The 19089-nt window shown below is 48.9% G+C and overlaps 6 protein-coding genes across 6 annotated transcripts; 4 read left to right on the top strand and 2 right to left on the bottom strand.

Annotated features, from left to right (window-relative positions):
- Positions 1 to 462: 462 nt before the first annotated feature.
- On the top strand, positions 463 to 8060 carry KY384_000554 (uncharacterized protein; the record flags this gene model as incomplete). Its single annotated transcript, XM_044809090.1, has 11 exons — positions 463 to 484; positions 629 to 764; positions 812 to 968; positions 1015 to 1095; positions 1156 to 1746; positions 2451 to 4104; positions 4154 to 4699; positions 4748 to 4925; positions 5330 to 6025; positions 6240 to 6486; positions 6735 to 8060. 11 exons carry the CDS (start codon positions 463 to 465, stop codon positions 8058 to 8060), a joined length of 5634 nt encoding a protein of 1877 aa, XP_044665077.1.
- Positions 8061 to 8768: 708 nt separating this feature from the next.
- KY384_000555 (uncharacterized protein) lies at positions 8769 to 9164 on the top strand (the record flags this gene model as incomplete). Its single annotated transcript, XM_044809091.1, has 2 exons — positions 8769 to 8958; positions 9016 to 9164. The coding sequence occupies 2 exons, from the start codon at positions 8769 to 8771 to the stop codon at positions 9162 to 9164; spliced, it is 339 nt and encodes a 112-aa protein (XP_044665078.1).
- Positions 9165 to 9619: 455 nt separating this feature from the next.
- On the top strand, positions 9620 to 11292 carry KY384_000556 (uncharacterized protein; the record flags this gene model as incomplete). Its single annotated transcript, XM_044809092.1, has 2 exons — positions 9620 to 9799; positions 9898 to 11292. 2 exons carry the CDS (start codon positions 9620 to 9622, stop codon positions 11290 to 11292), a joined length of 1575 nt encoding a protein of 524 aa, XP_044665079.1.
- Positions 11293 to 12812: 1520 nt separating this feature from the next.
- Positions 12813 to 14467, top strand: KY384_000557 (uncharacterized protein; the record flags this gene model as incomplete). The annotated part of the gene is made up of 2 exons (XM_044809093.1): positions 12813 to 13581; positions 13635 to 14467. The coding sequence occupies 2 exons, from the start codon at positions 12813 to 12815 to the stop codon at positions 14465 to 14467; spliced, it is 1602 nt and encodes a 533-aa protein (XP_044665080.1).
- Positions 14468 to 14801: 334 nt separating this feature from the next.
- On the bottom strand, positions 14802 to 16721 carry KY384_000558 (uncharacterized protein; the record flags this gene model as incomplete). The annotated part of the gene is made up of 1 exon (XM_044809094.1): positions 14802 to 16721. The coding sequence occupies one exon, from the start codon at positions 16719 to 16721 to the stop codon at positions 14802 to 14804; it is 1920 nt and encodes a 639-aa protein (XP_044665081.1).
- A 444-nt stretch (positions 16722 to 17165) lies between these two features.
- On the bottom strand, positions 17166 to 18100 carry KY384_000559 (uncharacterized protein; the record flags this gene model as incomplete). The annotated part of the gene is made up of 3 exons (XM_044809095.1): positions 17166 to 17499; positions 17548 to 17653; positions 17851 to 18100. The coding sequence occupies 3 exons, from the start codon at positions 18098 to 18100 to the stop codon at positions 17166 to 17168; spliced, it is 690 nt and encodes a 229-aa protein (XP_044665082.1).
- Positions 18101 to 19089: the final 989 nt, after the last annotated feature.

Raw genomic sequence — 19089 nt, forward strand, 5'->3', positions numbered from 1 at the left:
CAGCAGGCCACAATGAAGCGATGAATCAATAGACTTCGAGGCAGACAGACCTCTTGTTAATGTGTCAGATTGCAGTCTTGAGTTCAAGTTGAGAGTACATCGAAACGACTTCCAGAGCATATTTTAGCCATGATTCATGTACAATCGAATTGGCTTTGCACAGGCACTGCTTGCTGGTTTTTTCAAGCATTCATGGTGACGAAGATAGGATTTCTTGTCGAGAGCAAACATAAGAGAAATAAATCTAATATGGTGGTCCTGGAAGTCAACGTCACTTTGCTCCTTCCCATTTTCGTAGGGCTGAAAATTGTGGCTTTGTTTGTCACGCGCTTCCTTCACTCAACACGTCTGATAATTCGGTCTTCCCCCTTTCTCTTCATTTATCGAGCTGAATCTTCATCGCCTTTTGACCTTTGCCAAAACAACAGCGTTTGACTCCAACTCATTAAGTTCCCCTTCGCAATGTCTGGGCAATATCGTCTGGGTAAGTCCATTTCTGATACGTAGCATTTCTTCTATCTTAAAAGATTGTGTCAGCGAGAGCATTGATTTCTTGAATATTCGTCTCAAAATGTCAGGTTTGTATTGTGATACAGAGAAATAGTATTTAATTGCGGTTACTCAATAGAAATTGCTTCTCAATCTCGCGCTGGTTGCCAGAACGGTGAATGCAAGAAAGCAGGCATAAAGATTCAGAAGGGAGAACTTCGCCATGGTGTATTTGTGACTATCAAAGACTACCAGAGTTGGAAATGGAAGCATTGGTAAGTTGCTTACCGGCAATCAAGACTATTCCTGACCAGCTTCAAAGGGGCTGTGTGACGCCACAAGTCCTTGAACATATGAAGGACGCACTCGAAGGGAACTATGACTTTCTTGATGGTTACGATGAGCTGCCGGAAGCTGAACAGACTCGCGTAAGAATGGCTCTGGATGATGGCCACGTCGCTGATGAGGACTGGAAGGGTGTAAGTATAATAAGCCCGAAGTTCCTCTCAATCTAATACTCTTCAGGACGTTGAAGTCAATCGGCCTGGTAGGAAGGGTTTTCGTATGCCAGCTTCAATGAAGAAGCGGCAGGCTGCTGAAGCCGATGTAAGATCTGTATCTTTGGGCTGGAAACTATGATGAGTAACCTTACTGATCCGAAAATAGCAAGCTGGGGCAGGAGACGAAGCTACACCGAGCAAGCCGAAAGGCAAGAAGCGTTCTCGAGCCAAGAATGAGGAAAGTGGGGAGGACATCGGTCATGAAACTCCTTCACCAAAGAAGGCAAAAGCAGCACCTAAGAAGGGCAAGAATGTAAAGAAGGAAATTGAGAAAGATGAAGAAGCCCCCAGTCCGCCTAAGAGAGGCCGCAAAAAGGCTGCAAAAGTAAAGGCTGAGGCTAGTAACGCCGAGATTGAAGAGCTTCCTAAGCCGCGAGGACGTCCGCACGGGAAAATGCAGCCAAATGGTGACGACAATCTCAAACGAGAAGGTAGCGAAAGCGAATCGGTCCAGATCCCTTATCCTGCTAGGAAGACTCGCGCCCCGCGCAAGGCAGCACCCAAAAGGATGAAGGAGGAATCAGAGTCTGACGATCCTGATGCTGGACTAATTGAGAATGACGGCGCCGATGATGCTATGATAGCCGAGGATTCTCCGCCAGAGTCCGCTTCTGATGCACCTAAGGCTAAGAAAGGACGAAAAAACGCTAGAAAGGTGACGGGTAATAATAGTAAGGGAAACGACTCTACGGTCAAGGTAAGCGTGCCGCGAGTGGTTGCAGACGCATTTCAATGGAACTAACATCTTCCTAGCCGAAGTCTTCCTTTGTCTCCAAGGGGCAAGTGAAAGTGACAGCCAAAAGGGGTAAGAAAGCAGGCAAATGACGAGACAAAATAAGGTTAGGAAAGTAGCTAGGAAACTGCTCAAGCGAGGACATCATAACGTGACTTTTTCTACTATTGGTACGAGAAACAAGAGTGCTCGAAGACAACATATCAATTCTCCTATCATATGGATCGCGGATGAAAGCTCAACATACTAAATCAGGGTAACAGAATCAAGGTATGCTAATAAAATAAAGCCTGAAACAACGCGCCCGCGAGTGCCATAACGCCCAGGATTTGGTTGTATATCATGTAAGGTGCTCCAATAGGCTCTTTGCCACTGCGAGCAGGCGGTGATGTGTCAGGGCTAATTTTGTGTCCGCCCTATAGGTTTTTCCTATCCGGTGAAATTAATTCACTTCCTACTCTATTTTCATCCGCCCCTCCACTATGCACTTTCCAATCAGCATGACGTTGCTCTGGATACAGTGAACTCGCCCTGCCAACATCCTGACTTCTCACTACAAAGAACAGGACGTCCAAGTTGAGGAGAGTATCGCCACATATTCGTCATCAGAACGCGTCTTGATTGCATAACACGTTGGCTGTTGTCAAGTCTCGGACTTGTTTTTCTAGATGCCTAGTTTCATTACAAACCCACCGTCGTACAAAGCAGACATCCTACCAAAATCCTCACTTCCGACCATTCCAGCTGAAGAGCTTTGTCATGACTTCATCGCAGGCTTCTGTCGGCGAGGCGATACTTGCCAGCTGAATCACAAAATTTGTATCCCACATGACGCCGAAAGCTCTAATACAGAGTCTCAATGCGCACCGAACTATTTGATCTTCGATCGTCGAGACTTACCGAAGGGCCAGTCACCCTTCGACGACGAAGGTCCCGGTAGTCTATCCAGTTATGGCATCAGACATGACAACGATCATGGTGAAATACACCGCATACAGATTCTGCCAACAATGGACGAGATACTATCGCGACGACCGCCCTTTGTGCCTCGGAAAAGCCCTCAGGCATTTCATCACCTACCAGCTGGACAGAAACGCCACCTCGATGTTCTGTTCCGACAATCAAGGTATGAAAAGGTTGAACCGCTGATTGACGCGTCATATCATGCATGCCAGCACTTAGTCCTCAATGGATCAGAGCCACAGACCGCGGATTACGACGACCGCATGATCACGCCTCGCAGGCTACAATACTCTTTGTTCCAAGATGTTGCCTTTGAAGAGGTACAATTCAATCCTACGCGTGGGATGATGGTTAGAATCAGCTATGCCTGCCCTCGAGCACTACGCGGAAAGGCGATGGGCCTTTCGAAGCACCTCGAAGAAGGCATGTTGGTTGCGTTAATTGGGTTCTGCAATCAAGGCACGCTGTCGGTGACTTACATGGAGGTCGATCAGCGCCAGACCACGGAATCGATGAGGCGAAGGTCTGGCAACAATTTGAGGGGTATGATTCTCTCTCAGACGTCTGCTAAGACGAGAATCCTACTAACAATTGAATACTTAGCCGCTCTGGTCCTCTCGTTTGCCGAACCAAGTGACATAGACGCTGTAAGACGATTGCTATACAATTATAAGAACGTCATGAACGAAAAGTTCGTTTTGGTTGAAGTGTCAGGTCTTCTTTACGCAGGATTTCGCCATACCCTTAAGCGGCTCCAGGACCAATCTGCTTCCCGGGACCAAATTGCGTTTCTGTCCTCTATCGCCCCACTGACAATTGGAATGGACCATCCAAGCTCCCCTCCAGCATATGCAACAGAGGATCACTTTGAATTCCAGCTAAACTCAATTTGTACTACATCTGGCCTCAAGGATGGCATTCCTTATGCGCTTCGACCCTTTGCACTACTCTCCGGTGGGCAGTCTTTCAAGAATACAATTGATGAGCTCTGCAATCGTACGACTCTAGACAGAGGCCAGGCAGAGGCTCTCTGTGAGACCTTATGTCGTGGGTTAGCGTTTACGCAGGGTCCGCCCGGCACCGGTAAAACATTTCTTGGAGTGGCATTAGCTAGAGTACTCCTAGCGTCTCGAGGTATCAGCTCTATGAAGCCCATCCTTGTCGTATGCTTGACGAATCATGCTCTAGACAGCTTCCTCGCTGATCTGAAAGATGCTGGCATTGTCAACTTTGCCAGATTGGGTTCTAAGAGCAAGGAGGCTTGGACTCACGAATATGATTTGAGAAAGCTCACTTCAAAGCTTCGTAAGTCAGTCGTTGAGAAGAGTGCTACCTCGATGGCACTTTTGAAGGTAGAGGGTGAGTCAATAGCACATTGCTCGGAGATGATAGCTACTGAACTCTACAGCGTTGTACACAGAAGCAGTCAGCTGGAGCGAATCGCTCAACTCAGATACTCTGAGCTGGCCAGCCGTGCGAGAGCATCTTGCAGAAAAGAACCCTGCGATTCTATCTAGCTTTACGGACCTTGAAAGCGTCGATCAACAAAGACTTTCCGATATTCGATTAGCCCGGAAGGCGGGTGGGTTTGCATTCGAGTACTGGTGTTCTGGGGGCGATCTGAAAGAAGTAGAAAGCCTGATGAAGCATTTTATTACGGCTGTGCAAAGTGATCCATGGTTTCAGACCTACGATCCAGAAGTGCAATCAGCTATGGAGAGGCTAAAAACTAACATCCATCGAAGCGTAGGAACACATGCTGATCGTTCAGCTTCGGCGGATATTTGGAGGCTGTCACTCGTAGAACGCGAGCAACTGTTTAAGGAATGGAAGGAGGACATAGCGCCGAGAACGATCCTCGACCGTACAGCAGAAATTCACCGAAGACATCAAGTAGCTGTAAGTCGGAAGAGGGATGCTTTTAACGAAGTCGAAATCAGAAGCCTCGCAAATCGTACGTATATTTCCAAAAAGTAGAAGCTACTGGCTAATGCAGCTACAGAAGACATTATAGCTATGACGACGACCGTGTGTGCAAGGCAATATCACCAGCTGAAGCGGCTCGGCATTGAAATCGTGATATGTGAAGAAGCAGCTGAGGTCATGGAAGCTCAGTTCATGTGCTCATTGTTACCAACAGTCCAGCACTCAATTTCGATTGGAGATCCATTACAACTCCGGTACAGCCATTGTTTACGCACACTGGAGGAGCATTCTTCGCTGACATTTCTCCTAGGCCTCAAGTGAATGAGCTGTCGCTATCATTGGAGTCGGAAGTTGGTGCAGAATATAGGTTGGACGAGTCGCTGATGGAAAGGTTGATGTACCCTCCTACTAATTCCCAACCGATTCCCTCTTCCCATCTCAGCCTGCAAAGACGAATGCACCCAGAGATTGCAAATCTCATGCGGGCAACTTTATACCCGTATCTACAAGTATGTCACTGACCCCCAACATTGAAGCTGCGCTGAGACAATGTTCTGCAGGATCATGAATCAACCAAAACAAGGGCACCCGTGCCTGGAATGGCCGATCGCTTGTATTGGCTGAACCATCAAGTGCCCGAAGATTCATTGATAAGCAGGTCAGCAAACCCAAACTCTTTCTCGAACGAATTTGAGGTAGAGATGGTCGCCGGCCTTGTGGAATACCTTGTCAAAAGCAACGAATATGATTACAAAGACATCACTGTTCTAACGCCTTACAATGGGCAGCTGGCTGCCTTTAATGAACGATTTAGAGCGATTTGTTCCCTCTGGTTAAGCGAGAAGGACCGCGAAGCATTGATTATGAACGGATACATTGATCCCATGGAAGACATGTCCAATAATGGTGAGACGATCCTTGAGATCGGGAACATGCTCAAGATTGCGACGATCGACAATTTCCAGGGTTCTGAGTCGAGGATTGTAATTTTGAGTACCGTGAGAAGCAACAGCGAAGGCCGACCTGGCTTTCTGAAGACGCCCAATCGGATCAATGTAGGATGCAGCAGAGCCAGAGATGGATTTTACATAATCGGAAATGCGTCTCTAATGGACCAAATACCCATGTGGCATCAGGTGCTCAATGAGCTCGTATCGACACACAACGTCGGAGCTGAATTTCGCACCTGTTGTCCCAGACATCCAGACGTAATATATGGTGTGGGAAAGCCTGAGCAGTGGTATACGACGCCGGAATGTCACCAACCATGCACGTTCCAGTTCGCTTGTGGGCACAAGTGTCCCCTTTCTTGTCACGCAGATATACTGCACGAGCGTCAAGGCTGCTCCGAGCCGTGTGAAAAAGTCCACCATCCATGTGGACATCCTTGTTCGAAGACTTGCGGGAGTCCTTGTGGGGACTGCGAACAGCAGATATCAAGTACCACTCTCAAGTGTGGTCACGAAGCAGCCATCACCTGTGGAGAGAATCAGAAAGGTCAAGGAGAAGCTGAACTCAAATGTACGGAGATGATTGGTAGCAAGACGTTATCCTGTGGCCATGAACAGAAAATACTCTGTGCCTCACAACATGAGATCTCTCGGTGTCAAGAATCCTGTGAAAAATGGCTTTCTTGCGGTCACAAATGTGAAGGGATATGCTACGAATGCCGACGCCTCAAAAAGCATAGCTGCAGGTCGAAATGCGAAAAGGAAATGTCTTGTGGTCATCTCTGCCAGTCGAAATGTCATGAACATGACCAGAACTGTCCTCCGTGCCAGGCGCAGTGTGGCAAATCTTGTTCACACAGAACCTGTGAGAAGACCTGTGGGACGGAATGTGAACCTTGTTTAAAGAGTTGTCCTTGGATTAGCTGCAAGCATCGTGAACCCTGCACGACACTATGCTGTCTACCTTGCAATCGACTACCGTGCAACGAACCTTGTAACGAGGAGCTGAAATGTGGTCATCTTTGTCCGAGCCTTTGCGGAGAGCTTTGTCCGACAAAGTGTTTGCAGTGTACCACAAGTCAAAATACTTCTACTGTGCAAATGTTCCTCAAGTGCGGTCACCACTTTGATGTCGAATTCCTCGATAAGGCCTGGGGTCTTGGACGGATTTATGAGATGGACAGTGACGGCAACATTCGGGGTGTCGTAACAGTGAATCTCGTTGATCTACTAGAACTGGAGACATTTTGCCCAGAATGCGGTGTAACATGTGCAGGACTAAGGAGATACGCGATATTCTACCAGATTCGGTCGCTCAAATCTCATGTCGATTGGGCGTTGGCGCATTTCAACAAGCGCATCTTCAATTTCTTAGGTGAAATGAATCGAACGAGGGGTCAATTGGCTAGCTCATTCGACGCATTCTGCAGCATGCTGAAGCCTGGTCCCTTGGCTGGAAAACATAATGAAATACTTGTGCTTGAACGTGGCAACGCATTATCAGGACTTGAGGGGGCAATCCTGAAATTTAAAGGTATGCAAATGTCAAATATGGAGTCCAATGAATTAACGTTCCTTTCAGCAGATCTTGTCGAACGATTCGAGCAAGCAGTAGCCTCGCTGATCTACTTTTTGAAAAGTGATACCATTCTTGAGCCATACGTTTTTGCCTCGTCTTTGAGGCTAGAGTCCTTAATCTATCGGTGCCAACTGACCGTACTCGAACTTCACATTCAAATGCTAGCACCCGTTCGAGACTTAGGCAAGCAATCTGCGCACTCAGAGCTGCTTGCACAAGGTCTCAAGCACGTCATTATTCCTGCAGCTGCTGGAAAGCTCCAAAAGATTAAGTCTAGTATAGAAGATTGTCAAGCTAGGGGCTTGAAGCGTCTTGAGACTGAATTACACCTGGTCGATTCCGCAACGCAAATATTCCTTAAGGGTATCGAACCCAACGAAACCCTAACAGAGGCGGCTAATGCTGTAAAACTGGCGGAGCAGATTTGTAAGACCTATCCGTTGACGGCGGGGTTGTTTCAACCATGCTGTGAACAGGTCAACAAACATCTACGAGGTCGACAACGAAATTCAGGGCATCCTATCTACGCTAAGGCAACGCAAGACGCTTGGTGGAGCTGGACAAAGCATGTGAAAGGAAGCTTGCTTCGCTGTGATAACGGTCACCCATACTCTGGGGTTTCTATGGCTCACTGCCTCGAATGCGGTCCAGCAGAAGAAGTGAAGGTGCCAAAAAAAAAAAAAACCGGTACCCTGTTAGTGGGACAGGATTTTATGAATGCATACCAGACTGCACGCAGGAAGAACAAATTTGACCCTAGTGCGTATGGATTGCCCAACTATAAGCCGAAGCCCAAGGATCCATGGGTAGGGTGGGAAGAGGCGACGTATCACGACTCAGCAATAGCGGAAGGAGTATGAAGTAGGTAATGTAACTGGTTCTGAGATGTAGACATGCTCGGGTATCGTACAATTTGCATAGATCAGTCGAACTCAGCTCTCACTAGCATAGACCATGGAGTAGCCAAAGATTAAGCTTCGCCGCGCACTGTCAATCAAGCTGCCGTCCTTGAAGCGCCCGATGATATCTGTCTTCCTTGCGTTTTGACAAGGATGCAAGGGCTACCCAACGTGAGATGACGTCTAGATTGATGGCTGCTCTGGGGAGGATGAAGCTTAGCTAGGAACGCGTGATGTCGTGACATCGTGATTGACACGACGGCTAAGAATCTCACGAGACGAAGGAGATTGTGGGAGATTTCCAGATCAATGATGCGAATCATGCTCAGGATAAAGCCGATCCAGATCTACTCAGGAACATACCGCTGATGTCAACCACTCGGATGCAGTTTCGTAGACGGCACTATCAACGGATGTGAGATTAGCTCGCTTTTAGTGGCTGAGATGGTGATATCATGAAGTCAATGAGGCAATGAATGGCCAGGGGCAGGAGCAATCACTCTTGACCGCGTTCCGTCACAGTCATGTCCAAACGTGTATAAGATGGCGTCGTGGTATCACTGATTTATCATTCTCCACGACAATTCTCACAGTATTCTCACAGTATCCACTTCCATAATAATTTCTATTGAACTATCAGCATCTTCAAACACAATAAAACGTTCCAACATGTCTGCCTCAGCCGACGATCAGTATGAGCAACAGAACGATGTCACCAGCGGTGACGTGCCCTCTGGGGTGAAGGGCGACAACGATTACGCCAGCCGTACCGGTCAATCTCACATTCCCGTCCAGAAGGATGAGGCCAGCATTGAAGATCACATTGATGCTGCCACTGCAGATTCAGATGCAACACTCGGTAAGTTGAGCAGTGTCATTTAGTGATGTAGCGGGTGCTTATTGATTTTGTTCGTAGCTAAGGATGATGCCGATGCCATTGATCAAAGCAATATCATTGGTGGACGCACTCGAGGTGCTGCACCAAGTGGTGGCTACAGGGAGCCAGGTGATGAGGAAGGATTGCCTTCAGACACCGGTGTCAGCGCAGTGGGCTCTCAATCTTGATCGATGAGTTGTGTTATTTAGAACGTGACAGTCTTTTGGGGCACCGAGAATTTTGTAAATAGCACGAGTACTTAAAATAGATTAAATGCTTTAGCCTGTAAAGGTATACGAGTTTGGATACCTATTGTTATGGTGTCTTTCGCGCTATATGGTCCAACTTCAAAAGACATGACTTCCTATTTCAGACGCGTATTAAGCATTGAAACAACCTCCGCGGTATGTCCAATCACCGGTTATGGAAAGTGGAAGTTTGGGCGAAAGGGCCCGGTGCAAAAACTCTATTTATACATTTAATTGCCTTCACTCCATGCTCAATAAGCTGGAGGAACTTGGAAAGCTCTGTCACAATGTGCTCATCCATCCGACCAAAATCTAATGCCCGCCCATCGCCTGACACCCTCTTGTGATAAAGTTTCAAACCCAGCCTCACACAACTCACCAGGAAATCAACGACCATGTCCTGGATCGATCGACATGCCTCAAATCATAATGTCCAGCTAGCAGCTGTAGCTCTCATATCTGGAATCGCTGTCGCAGGGACAATCTTCAGCGTGCAAGCCATCCGGAGAAAAGAGCGAATAGATGAGCTGAAAGCATCAATACCAGAGTTGAGCGAGGATCATAAAGCTGATCTAGTATGCCCCTCCTTCAGCCAGACTCCTGTTACTTCTCATTTGCTATTCAGCCTCTCTCCCTAATATCAAGACACTAAAGCTGACCGCACCAGTAACAGCTGAATGAATTCGGCGCCCCTAGCACCCACACCCCCTCTCAACCTCAGCAAATTCCCTCCTACATCCCTCCCCTCATTAGCACCAACACTGCACAAGAAGACGCACAATCCGCGCGCCTCTCTTCCCTCGCCCTCTCCGGCTCCTACGATCCCACCTTAATTGACGAACAGCTCACACGTACCTCCTCCTTCCTTGGTCCGGACCGCTTCGCCCGCCTCCGCAAATCCTTTATCGTTGTTGTGGGCTTAGGGGGCGTGGGATCCCACTGTGTTTCCGCGCTTGCAAGATCGGGCGTCAGCAAGATCAGACTGGTGGATTTCGATCAGGTGACGCTGAGTTCGCTAAATAGACATGCGGTGGCTACACTGAGCGATGTAGGTACGCCGAAGGTGGACTGCGTGAAAAAGCAGCTGAGAGGAGTGGTGCCGTGGGTGGATTGGGAGTGCTGGAACGAGGTCTGGAAGGTGGAGAGGGCAGGTGTGCTCTTAGGGGCGTCTGCGGAGGGGAGGGACGCGGGGAAGCAGCCAGATTATGTAGTTGATGCTATCGATAATATTGATAGTAAAGTAGCGCTTTTGAAGTATTGTCATGAAAATGGGATCAAGGTCGTGAGCTCAATGGGGGCGGGGTGCAAGAGTGATCCTACGAAGATATCTGTCGGAGATATCAGTGCTAGTGTCGAAGACCCATTGAGCAGAGTCACGCGGAGACGACTCCGAGCTGTAGGTGTCGCAGAGGGTATTCCTGTCGTTTATTCTATAGAGAAGCCTGGCCCTGGGAAGGCCCAGCTATTACCTTTGCCGGAAGAAGAGTTTCAGAAGGGTAGTGTCAATGAGCTCAGCGTCCTACCCGACTTCAGGGCAAGAATATTGCCCGTGCTAGGTACCATGCCAGCAGTCTTCGGGTACGCGGTGGCCAATTTCTTAGTCATGGAGATTACGGGTTATCCGCATGATATGGCCGCGGGCAAAGCGAGGGAGAAGATGTATGATGCGATCCTCTCGAATCTGCAGGGAAGGGAGGAGCAGATGGCACGGTTTGAGGGGCAGGACCCGCTAGGACTGAGATTGCCGGTCACAAAGGAGGACGTAGGATATCTTGTGGAGGAAGTGTACAAGGGGAAGAGTGTGGTTAGTGGTCTACCAACAAGGTTGACACTGGTGCGGTGGAGAAGGCCCGACAGTGGATTCAAGATTATGGAGGAATTTGAGGGACAGAAGATCACGGAGCTGGAGTTGAATGAGCTTGTTTGTATGACGAAGGAAGAGGCTTGTAGGCATGCGAAGAAGGTTCTGAAAGACAGAAAGAGTGTGGAAGAGGTGTACAACGTTAATATTGTGAATATGGTGAAGCAAAGACAAGAAGAAGACAAGGTGTATCATAGATATCGATGATCCCAAAGGGAAAGCCCCTTACGCAGCCAATGATGACCTTTTCCACATCTGCTCTCTTGGAACACCCAATGCGTCGGTAAAATTTGAAGAAGTCTTCGTTAAAGCTGACTATGTTCACGAGTTAGATGTACGGAGGCAATGCCTTTTCTCGGAAACTCTTCCATAGATTCGACACCGTTACAAATTTAACAGAAGGTATCCCTTTCAGGCGGTGGCAACGCTCTCAACAGCATTGATCACTTCGAACGTCCCAGCCCCTTTATGAAGTTTCTCATGATCTTCGAGTTGAATTACACAGCCAGGCACGTTAGGTTGTAAAAATTCTGCCGTTTTCTCGAAAGACCTGACTAGGTTGGTAACCATAGCAAATGTTATCTCCTCTTCAAGATCAATTTCGTAAACAAGATTGAAGTCTTGTGCGAAGATATGTTGACTAGGTACTTTGGTGTCAGGGCCAACACCGAGATGTCGCATTTGTGCCTCATAGGTAGATCTGAACTCATTGGCGAATGACCTGGCGGTGCCCAAGTCTGTGACATTTTCAATCAAAAAATGGTCGTATATCACCTGCCAGCCCTTGCCCAGGTCCCATGCAAGGTGCCTCACGGCTCGTGAGAAATTGCTTGCGGTATTGGCTGAATGAAGTGAGAGCTCGCTTCCATCCGTGAAAGTGACGCTATGTGTACTTCAGCAATCCAACGCTGGGTAATGATGATTAAAGAGCTCTACGGGCCACTCACCTTCCAACGAGTGGGTCGCTCAATTGGGATGTGTTATTTTGTAATTCCAGTGGGAACGCAATACTTGAACAGAGTAAGTACAGGAGGACGCAAAATGCAATCACTTGACGTAGCATCTCAAGCAAATGGACCAAACAAAATTATGACTTAATTCGGAGCTGTTCGGTACTTTGAAGACTTTTAAAGAACATTTGTTTTTTCGTACATTTGCTGACTTTGTTGCCAACATATAAACCACAAGCTTTGTGGCTGGAGCAGTAGATGAACACAACACAACACAGTGTCTCTCCTTCGTGTGACTACACTTACTTCGTTGTCTAGGCGTACATACCGCACCTCGAACCCTACTTCTGTTGATCAAAGAAGTCTGAAATCCACGACTTAATCACCAAGTCAGTCGGATATGAACAGCAGCAAACCTGGTGCACAATCACGCAGAGCGGCTTATAGCTCTCAACAAGACGACCTAAGAAGGCTCTCGTTTTGTTGGGCTCAATGACTTTCAGCAAGCCTCGAGACATTAGGCGGATCGCATATTTGTAGAGTCAAGATGTGGATATGTTTCTAAAGGAGGCATGAGCGAGTCTCTTGAGATCGATTACGGCGGTCCATAAGAGTCGTAAGCTCGCCGCGTCATCCCTTGGCATCTCCCAATGGAAGCACAGCTTTACGTGAGGTTACAACCTCCTATGGCTTCGCCTGAGTCTCAATTCGCATGAGCTTAGGATCTCCTAGTCGTGAGCCGTTCCTAAAAGCTATAGCACTCTCCTTACCGCAGCCATGGCCCGTGCTCCGCGTTACGCAGGCAGCGATGACGAATACCTCTCCGAGGATGAGGAACTGTCAGACAGTGACCTGAATATGTTAAACACGGACTACAATGTACAGCGAGACTTGACCTATTATTCTCCTCGTGGCCACCTGCAACAATCCTCTTCACCGACTTATGACCTTCCCACGATGCCCGAAAAGTATGAGGAAGACCCCGAAGCCCTCGACACCACGAGCATTCCTATACGAGATGCCTCCCTCAGATACAGAGATTCAATGTATTGTAACGATCAGCTCGACTACTACCTTCTTCCACATCGCATTCCAACTCGAAAGTCACACGCCTATCCACATCAATTCCCCCGACCACGACGCCGGCCCCTCATTGATTACATCAAGAACGAGTGGCAGCAATCTGCCCTAAACTCCTCATCTCCCACATCTGATCACTACGACCAGCCAGACTGGATGCAGATATTCTTCGCCCCACGTTTCCAGCGCAGTGCCTTGGTCTTGGTATTATGCTTGTTCTTGTTATGGGGCAATTGGTGGACTTGGGCTGGCCCCAAGATTAGTGAGCAATATGGTCTTCGCCAGTCAACAAAAGAGAGAATGCAGTATGCTGAAGGCTGGTTTGGAGCAAATCTAAGGCCAGACTTTGTCGGCATGAAGCATGTCGAACAGCTTGACGACGAACTCGTGCCTGGCATTGATGGCAAAGCGCCCGGACATCGGCGACTAGTTGTCATTGGCGACGTTCATGGATGTGCCGAAGAGCGTAAGGCGTCTCCTGCGCTCAACAGGTGGTGATTTTACTGACAGCGACCACAGTGGAGGCGCTCCTTGGAGAAGCTCGATATTCAACCAACACCGACCATCTCATTTTTACCGGCGATCTCATCTCGAAAGGGCCATCTTCCCCTGCCGTTGTCGATATCGCAATCCAACATAATGCATCGTGTGTGCGCGGGAACCACGAAGATCGTGTGCTTCTCACCCACCGTGATCTTTCAAGCCATCCTACCAAAATCAGAGGTGAAAAGCCTCCCTTACCCGGTGTTCCGGCAGATGCTGCATTGCCCAACATCGTCAACGACCAATTAAAACTTATAGACGAAGTTGCCCTTGACACAAGTATTGAAGAGTTCTCACGCCTCGACATCCGTGACCGAGCTACAGCCAGCCAGCTCAACAAGAAGCAAATTCAGTATCTCAGTAGTTGTCCCACCATCCTCGACATAGGCCAAGTGCCTGGTCTCGGCGACCTGCACGTCGTTCACGCCGGCTTGATACCAAGCGTCCGTCTCGAGCAACAAGACCCCATCAGCGTCATGCACATGCGAACCGTAGATCTAGAAACGCACGTCCCTAGCGAGGACTCCAAAGGCACTCCATGGCACAAGCTCTGGAATAAGTATCAATCTCTCATACCAGTTGAGAAACGCTCGACCGTGGTTTACGGGCATGACTCGAAGAAGGGCTTGCAGATCAAGAAATGGAGTAAGGGTATTGATACAGGTTGTTTCAAAGGCGGGAGGCTCACCGCGATAATATTCGATGGACATCCCACTGAGGAGCCAAGAACGGTCAGTGTGCCGTGTAAAGACTATCGACATCTAGAGAAGGAACTACTCCAGAGCGCTCGAGAGGATGTGTCGGTATAGAAGTCTTACTGAGAGCTAACAGACGTTGTTGTGATGAATACCTGGGTAAGATGAATGTTGATGAAAATCAAGCAATTGTTGGAAATGCTTGGTTTATGCGTTTGTGATAGCGTTGGAGGGACTTATTCTTTTGATACCCATGAAAGCCCTGGCATTGATGTTTTCTGCTTTTCAAGATCTTGAGCGCAACCGGGCGGGTTTCAGGATATCTCAAATAAAATTCACTTAGCGAGGTGCTCAAAAGCTGGCTCGACCTTCACATTGCATTCCGTACCGCGCTAAATGCCACACTTACTCGGGCCCTTGATCTGTTTAAAAATCTTGCAGAAAAGCATCAGTATCCCCTTCCACCCCATCTATCACCTCCTCGCCCATAGCCGCCAGTTCCTCTGGCCCTGTACCCACTATATCCGCCCCTTTCCTCCCTTTCAGTCACTCTACCGCCCCTACCACCGCCTCTTCCGCCTCTCTTCCATCCAAATTCTGGCCCCTTGTCCACGATCCTGCCTTCATCATTGAAACTAAACCTTCTCATCTCATCGCCTCCTCTCCCTCCTCCCTTGCCTTGCGCCAAAACTTCTAAACGACGTTCAGCAATTGGTTTGGTAGCAGGCAGGTAATATAGCTTCGGTTTTGCGGTCATGGTCGAGAGAAAAAGGTCGTCCAGGGCTTTGAACTCTTTACTTTCTGCTTCCACCCTCTTCACTTTGGGCTCCGCGTTGCTGCCCGAGCTCGGGTTTGCGGCCGCAAATGGTCGTTGCGGCTGCGATGGAGGCGCCTGAGGCCCCGGCTGAGCAGCACTCCTCACCTCCTGTAGATACGCCCTCACGCCATCCTCCTCCGTCTCATATATGACCTCCCACCGCTTGTTCCCTTCCCGCGATCCACCACCTGCTCTCGAGCTCTCAACCTCGATCCACGTCTGTAGCTTCTCCTCCGGCACGAAATCGATCCACAGGGTCTTTCGATCTCGCTCGTTTGGCCAGACGCGATCATGGAGATTTGCGCGCACGCGAGAGGCGGAGGATGTGCTGGTGAAGTTTACAAGGGCGTGAGTGCGGATTGCGTCAATGTGGAAGGTTGTGATGACTTCTTCTTCATTTGCAGGGGAAGAGGAGGTGGTGGAAGTGGAGTTTGCGAGGGAGGTAAGGTGGGCTTTCAAGGAGGATGGGTTGAGTGGGCGCATCAAGTTGCGGATGTAAATGGCACTGGTCGCAGGGTGCACAGATGGCGGTATATCGCGGTCTACGGTGTCCGGTTGAGATGAAGGCGGCGATTTGGCTTTGCTTGAGGGGGCTGTGAGGGAGTGAAAGCGGCGATCTGAGGTTGGGGCTTTTTGATGCTGGTCGGACCTGTTGGATGCTGGTGGTGTTCGTGATCGTGAACGTGAACGCGACGGCCTTTTATAAGTAGGAGAGGCTATGACTTCGTTTTGAGACGCATGTCCATTCTGTTCAGCTCCTGTTGCGCCAGATTGACTTGTTTCCTCTGGTTCGGCAAGCTCGCCTCGCCCATTGAGCTGACTCCCTCCCACGAGAGCCTCTGAATCTGCTTCCCTTGGTGTATTTTGCGATGTCAAATCTTCCGGAAGCCTGACATCAGGCCTCCCGTTTGACATGATTTCTGATCTCAACCTTTTCGACGTATCAACGGACGAAGGTGGCGGTGTTTGGCTTCGTCTCTTTCGCTTTCTTGAGTCTTCTGCGAGCTCTTCTGGTGCGACAGACGTTTGGGTTGACGTTGGGAGAATCATATTCGATGACTCTGGCTGAGTCTGTACTGGTGTTGGGAGCTGCTTTTCGGTCACACATTCATTGAAAGTTGATTGATGGGTAATCGTTCCAGGTAGGACATCTTCTTCGCCCTCTGAGGCAGGCGCAGCCGGCTCCTCATGACCCATTTGCTCCTGTGTTGCGGCTACCTCTTTGGTCTGCTCATTTTCCGTTCTTGTAGCAGCATTCCCGTTCGTAGCCTTGAACACAGTTTCGCCCTCATTGACCGTTTCGTGCTGAGCAGGGGAGATTTCTTCGGGCTCTGGAAAGGCATTCGCGACTAATGCAACTTGGTCTATTTGGCTGTTCACATCTTTGTTGTTTTGTACCAGCTGTTCCGTATCTGGCTGTTCAACTTGGGCCTCCTTGTCCGCCTCTTCCAACCGTTGCACAAGCGCGGCCTTCAAGCCAGCTTTTGGTAGGCCTCGCTTATCGAGCTCTTCTTTCAGCTTCGCTACTGTGAGCTTGCTGTAGTCCTGCATTGTACAGCTGGTGCGATCCTACTCATGACGCGTCCTCTCGAAGCTGCAATTGAGAAGACACCAGGGCAGACGAGCGACTATACTGCATCCGGTCAAGGATTAGTCAGCAGATCGTACTGAAATCCCGGGCCGCAAGGGTAAAGTAAATCTGGGGCTTGACATATGTCTGAGGGGTCCCTGTCCGATGTGGGGAAGCAAAAGATACTGAGGGTGGTGGATATTAATATTTTCCATGTGTCATAGCTATATAAATGTAATCTACATCGTCGTCGTTTCAAAATCTGCAGTCCATGCTTCCCATGTCACATGCAATCAAGCACCTCAGCGATGCAAGCACCCGGTGACAGACGCCTTTTTATCAACCCAATTGATGCCTTTAAGCGCCTTGCTGTCTTTTTGCAAGCAGAAGAAAGAACCTATTGTGGAACCAAGCAACAAACAACCCTAAAAGTCTTTAAACTCATGGTCGTACTTCTGTTGCATGTCTCTGGAGTAAATGCTGTTCTGTGTTGAAGGAGCGTCATAGTCATTAAAGTTGCTGCTGTCCGTAACGCCCTTTAATTTAGGGATAATTGGACCCTTCTCTTTACGGTGGTACAAGGCATGCCAATCAATCGACTTGAAGAATGGGTGTGCCTTGACCAATTCAGCACCATTGAGTTCACCCTGCTGGATGTACCCGAGGCGTTGAGAAGGGTTGACGGTACAGAGCCCACTAATTATGGCCTTTGCGTCAGGTGGCACGCTGGAAGGGTATTTGATCTTGCCCTCAACAATCCTGTCGATTGACATTAGACGGGGCTTAAATTACACTTGATGGACATACTTTTCGTATATTTTGATTGGTTGATTGTCCCAGAATGGAGGCTGGCCAACGAGAAATTCGAAGAGAAGGATTCCGAGAGACCACCAATCAACAGCAACGCCATGGCCTGAATCATCAAACGATCAGTATGTGTCAAAGAACAGAAGCATTGAGTGGGCTCGGAATGACCTAAGAACAGCTTAGTTTTACCTGAGTTCCGAATGACTTCTGGAGCTAAATATTCTGGGGTCCCACACAAGGTATATGTCTCCCCTATGATACATGAGCCAAGTCGAATGATCGTAACGCATACGTCAGGCTTACGCTGCATGAGTTTCTTCGCAAAGCCAAAGTCAACCAGCTTTAGATGACCCTCGGCATCGATGAGCATGTTCTCCGGCTTCATATCACGGTAGGCAATCCCCTGGTGCTCATGGAGGAATTCGAGGACGAGTACCATCTCAGCAACATAGAAGCGTGCGGTCGCTTCATCGAAGTGCCCTGCCCTTCGCAGGTAGGTAAAAATCTCACCACCGGGACAATAATCAAGCTTCGCGCGTGTTAGCATCACCATTGGATTGTTGGACAGGATCTGCGAACAAGCATGTATAAGCAGTCCTTGTCCGAAAAACTGGTGATCATTGTTGTGATGAATGGATGGCCTGCGACTGTAGCCAACGTATTGCGCTCATTTTTGATGTGCTCCACCTGCTTGAGCCGAATGACTGTGTGGATCTGCTCAGCAAATTGTCCATCTTCATAGAATTATCGAGTGGTCTTACTATCAGCCTTGCGGAGAACCTTTAACGCGAAGACCTTTTGGCCCTCATTGCTGGGAGCATTGGCAACAGTCGCCAGCCAAACCCTTGCGAACGTGCCTAGTGACTTGCATTAGCTTCATGTATAAATCAAGATAACGTCCCGCAACAGGCAACAGGGGTGGAAATACCAGTGCCAATTGTTTTCATCAATTCAAAGTCCCCTACCCTCAAATTTTTCGATGCGCAACCCACTTGGTTGTTCTTCGCAGTATCGCCAATCTCGGTGGGCGAGAGTGGTTCGGAGTTGCAATCATAGCAACAGATGAATTCCCTCTCCTTCTGCCGGCCCTCCTCATTTACTGGAGGCTCGCTCCAGGTGCCACTGTGGTTTCTAAAGAGACGATGCGGACCATGATGGTTGTGAAGATGTTGCTTCAGCTTTGCGGTCGCCATCCTAGCCGTTTCGAGGAAATGAGAGCTACGCCGGGGTACGACGCTGGGTGAGGCTTCTAATTTGGTGACTGCTTCCGGAGAGAGCACAGGAACTCCGCGAGGACCACATTGCTGAGGATTTTTAGGAAGAGGATCAGTTGTTGCGCGATGAAGAGCGAGAAGTGGCATTGCTTGGTAGGGGTGGAACAAGCAGCTAGATCCCGTCGATTTGCGGCACCGAGAGAGTCTAAAAGCCTGGGCGGAGTAGAGAAGGGTGCGGGCCTGCAGATACTATTGGGAGGCGTAATGGGGGGTTCTTATCCATTCTTTAGCCGATGAAGATGATGGAAAATGGATGCTGCCACCGTCG

The sequence above is a fragment of the Bacidia gigantensis genome (assembly GCF_019456465.1).
Source record: "Bacidia gigantensis strain McMullin 20006 chromosome Unknown contig_74, whole genome shotgun sequence".
Taxonomy (NCBI): domain Eukaryota; kingdom Fungi; phylum Ascomycota; class Lecanoromycetes; order Lecanorales; family Ramalinaceae; genus Bacidia; species Bacidia gigantensis.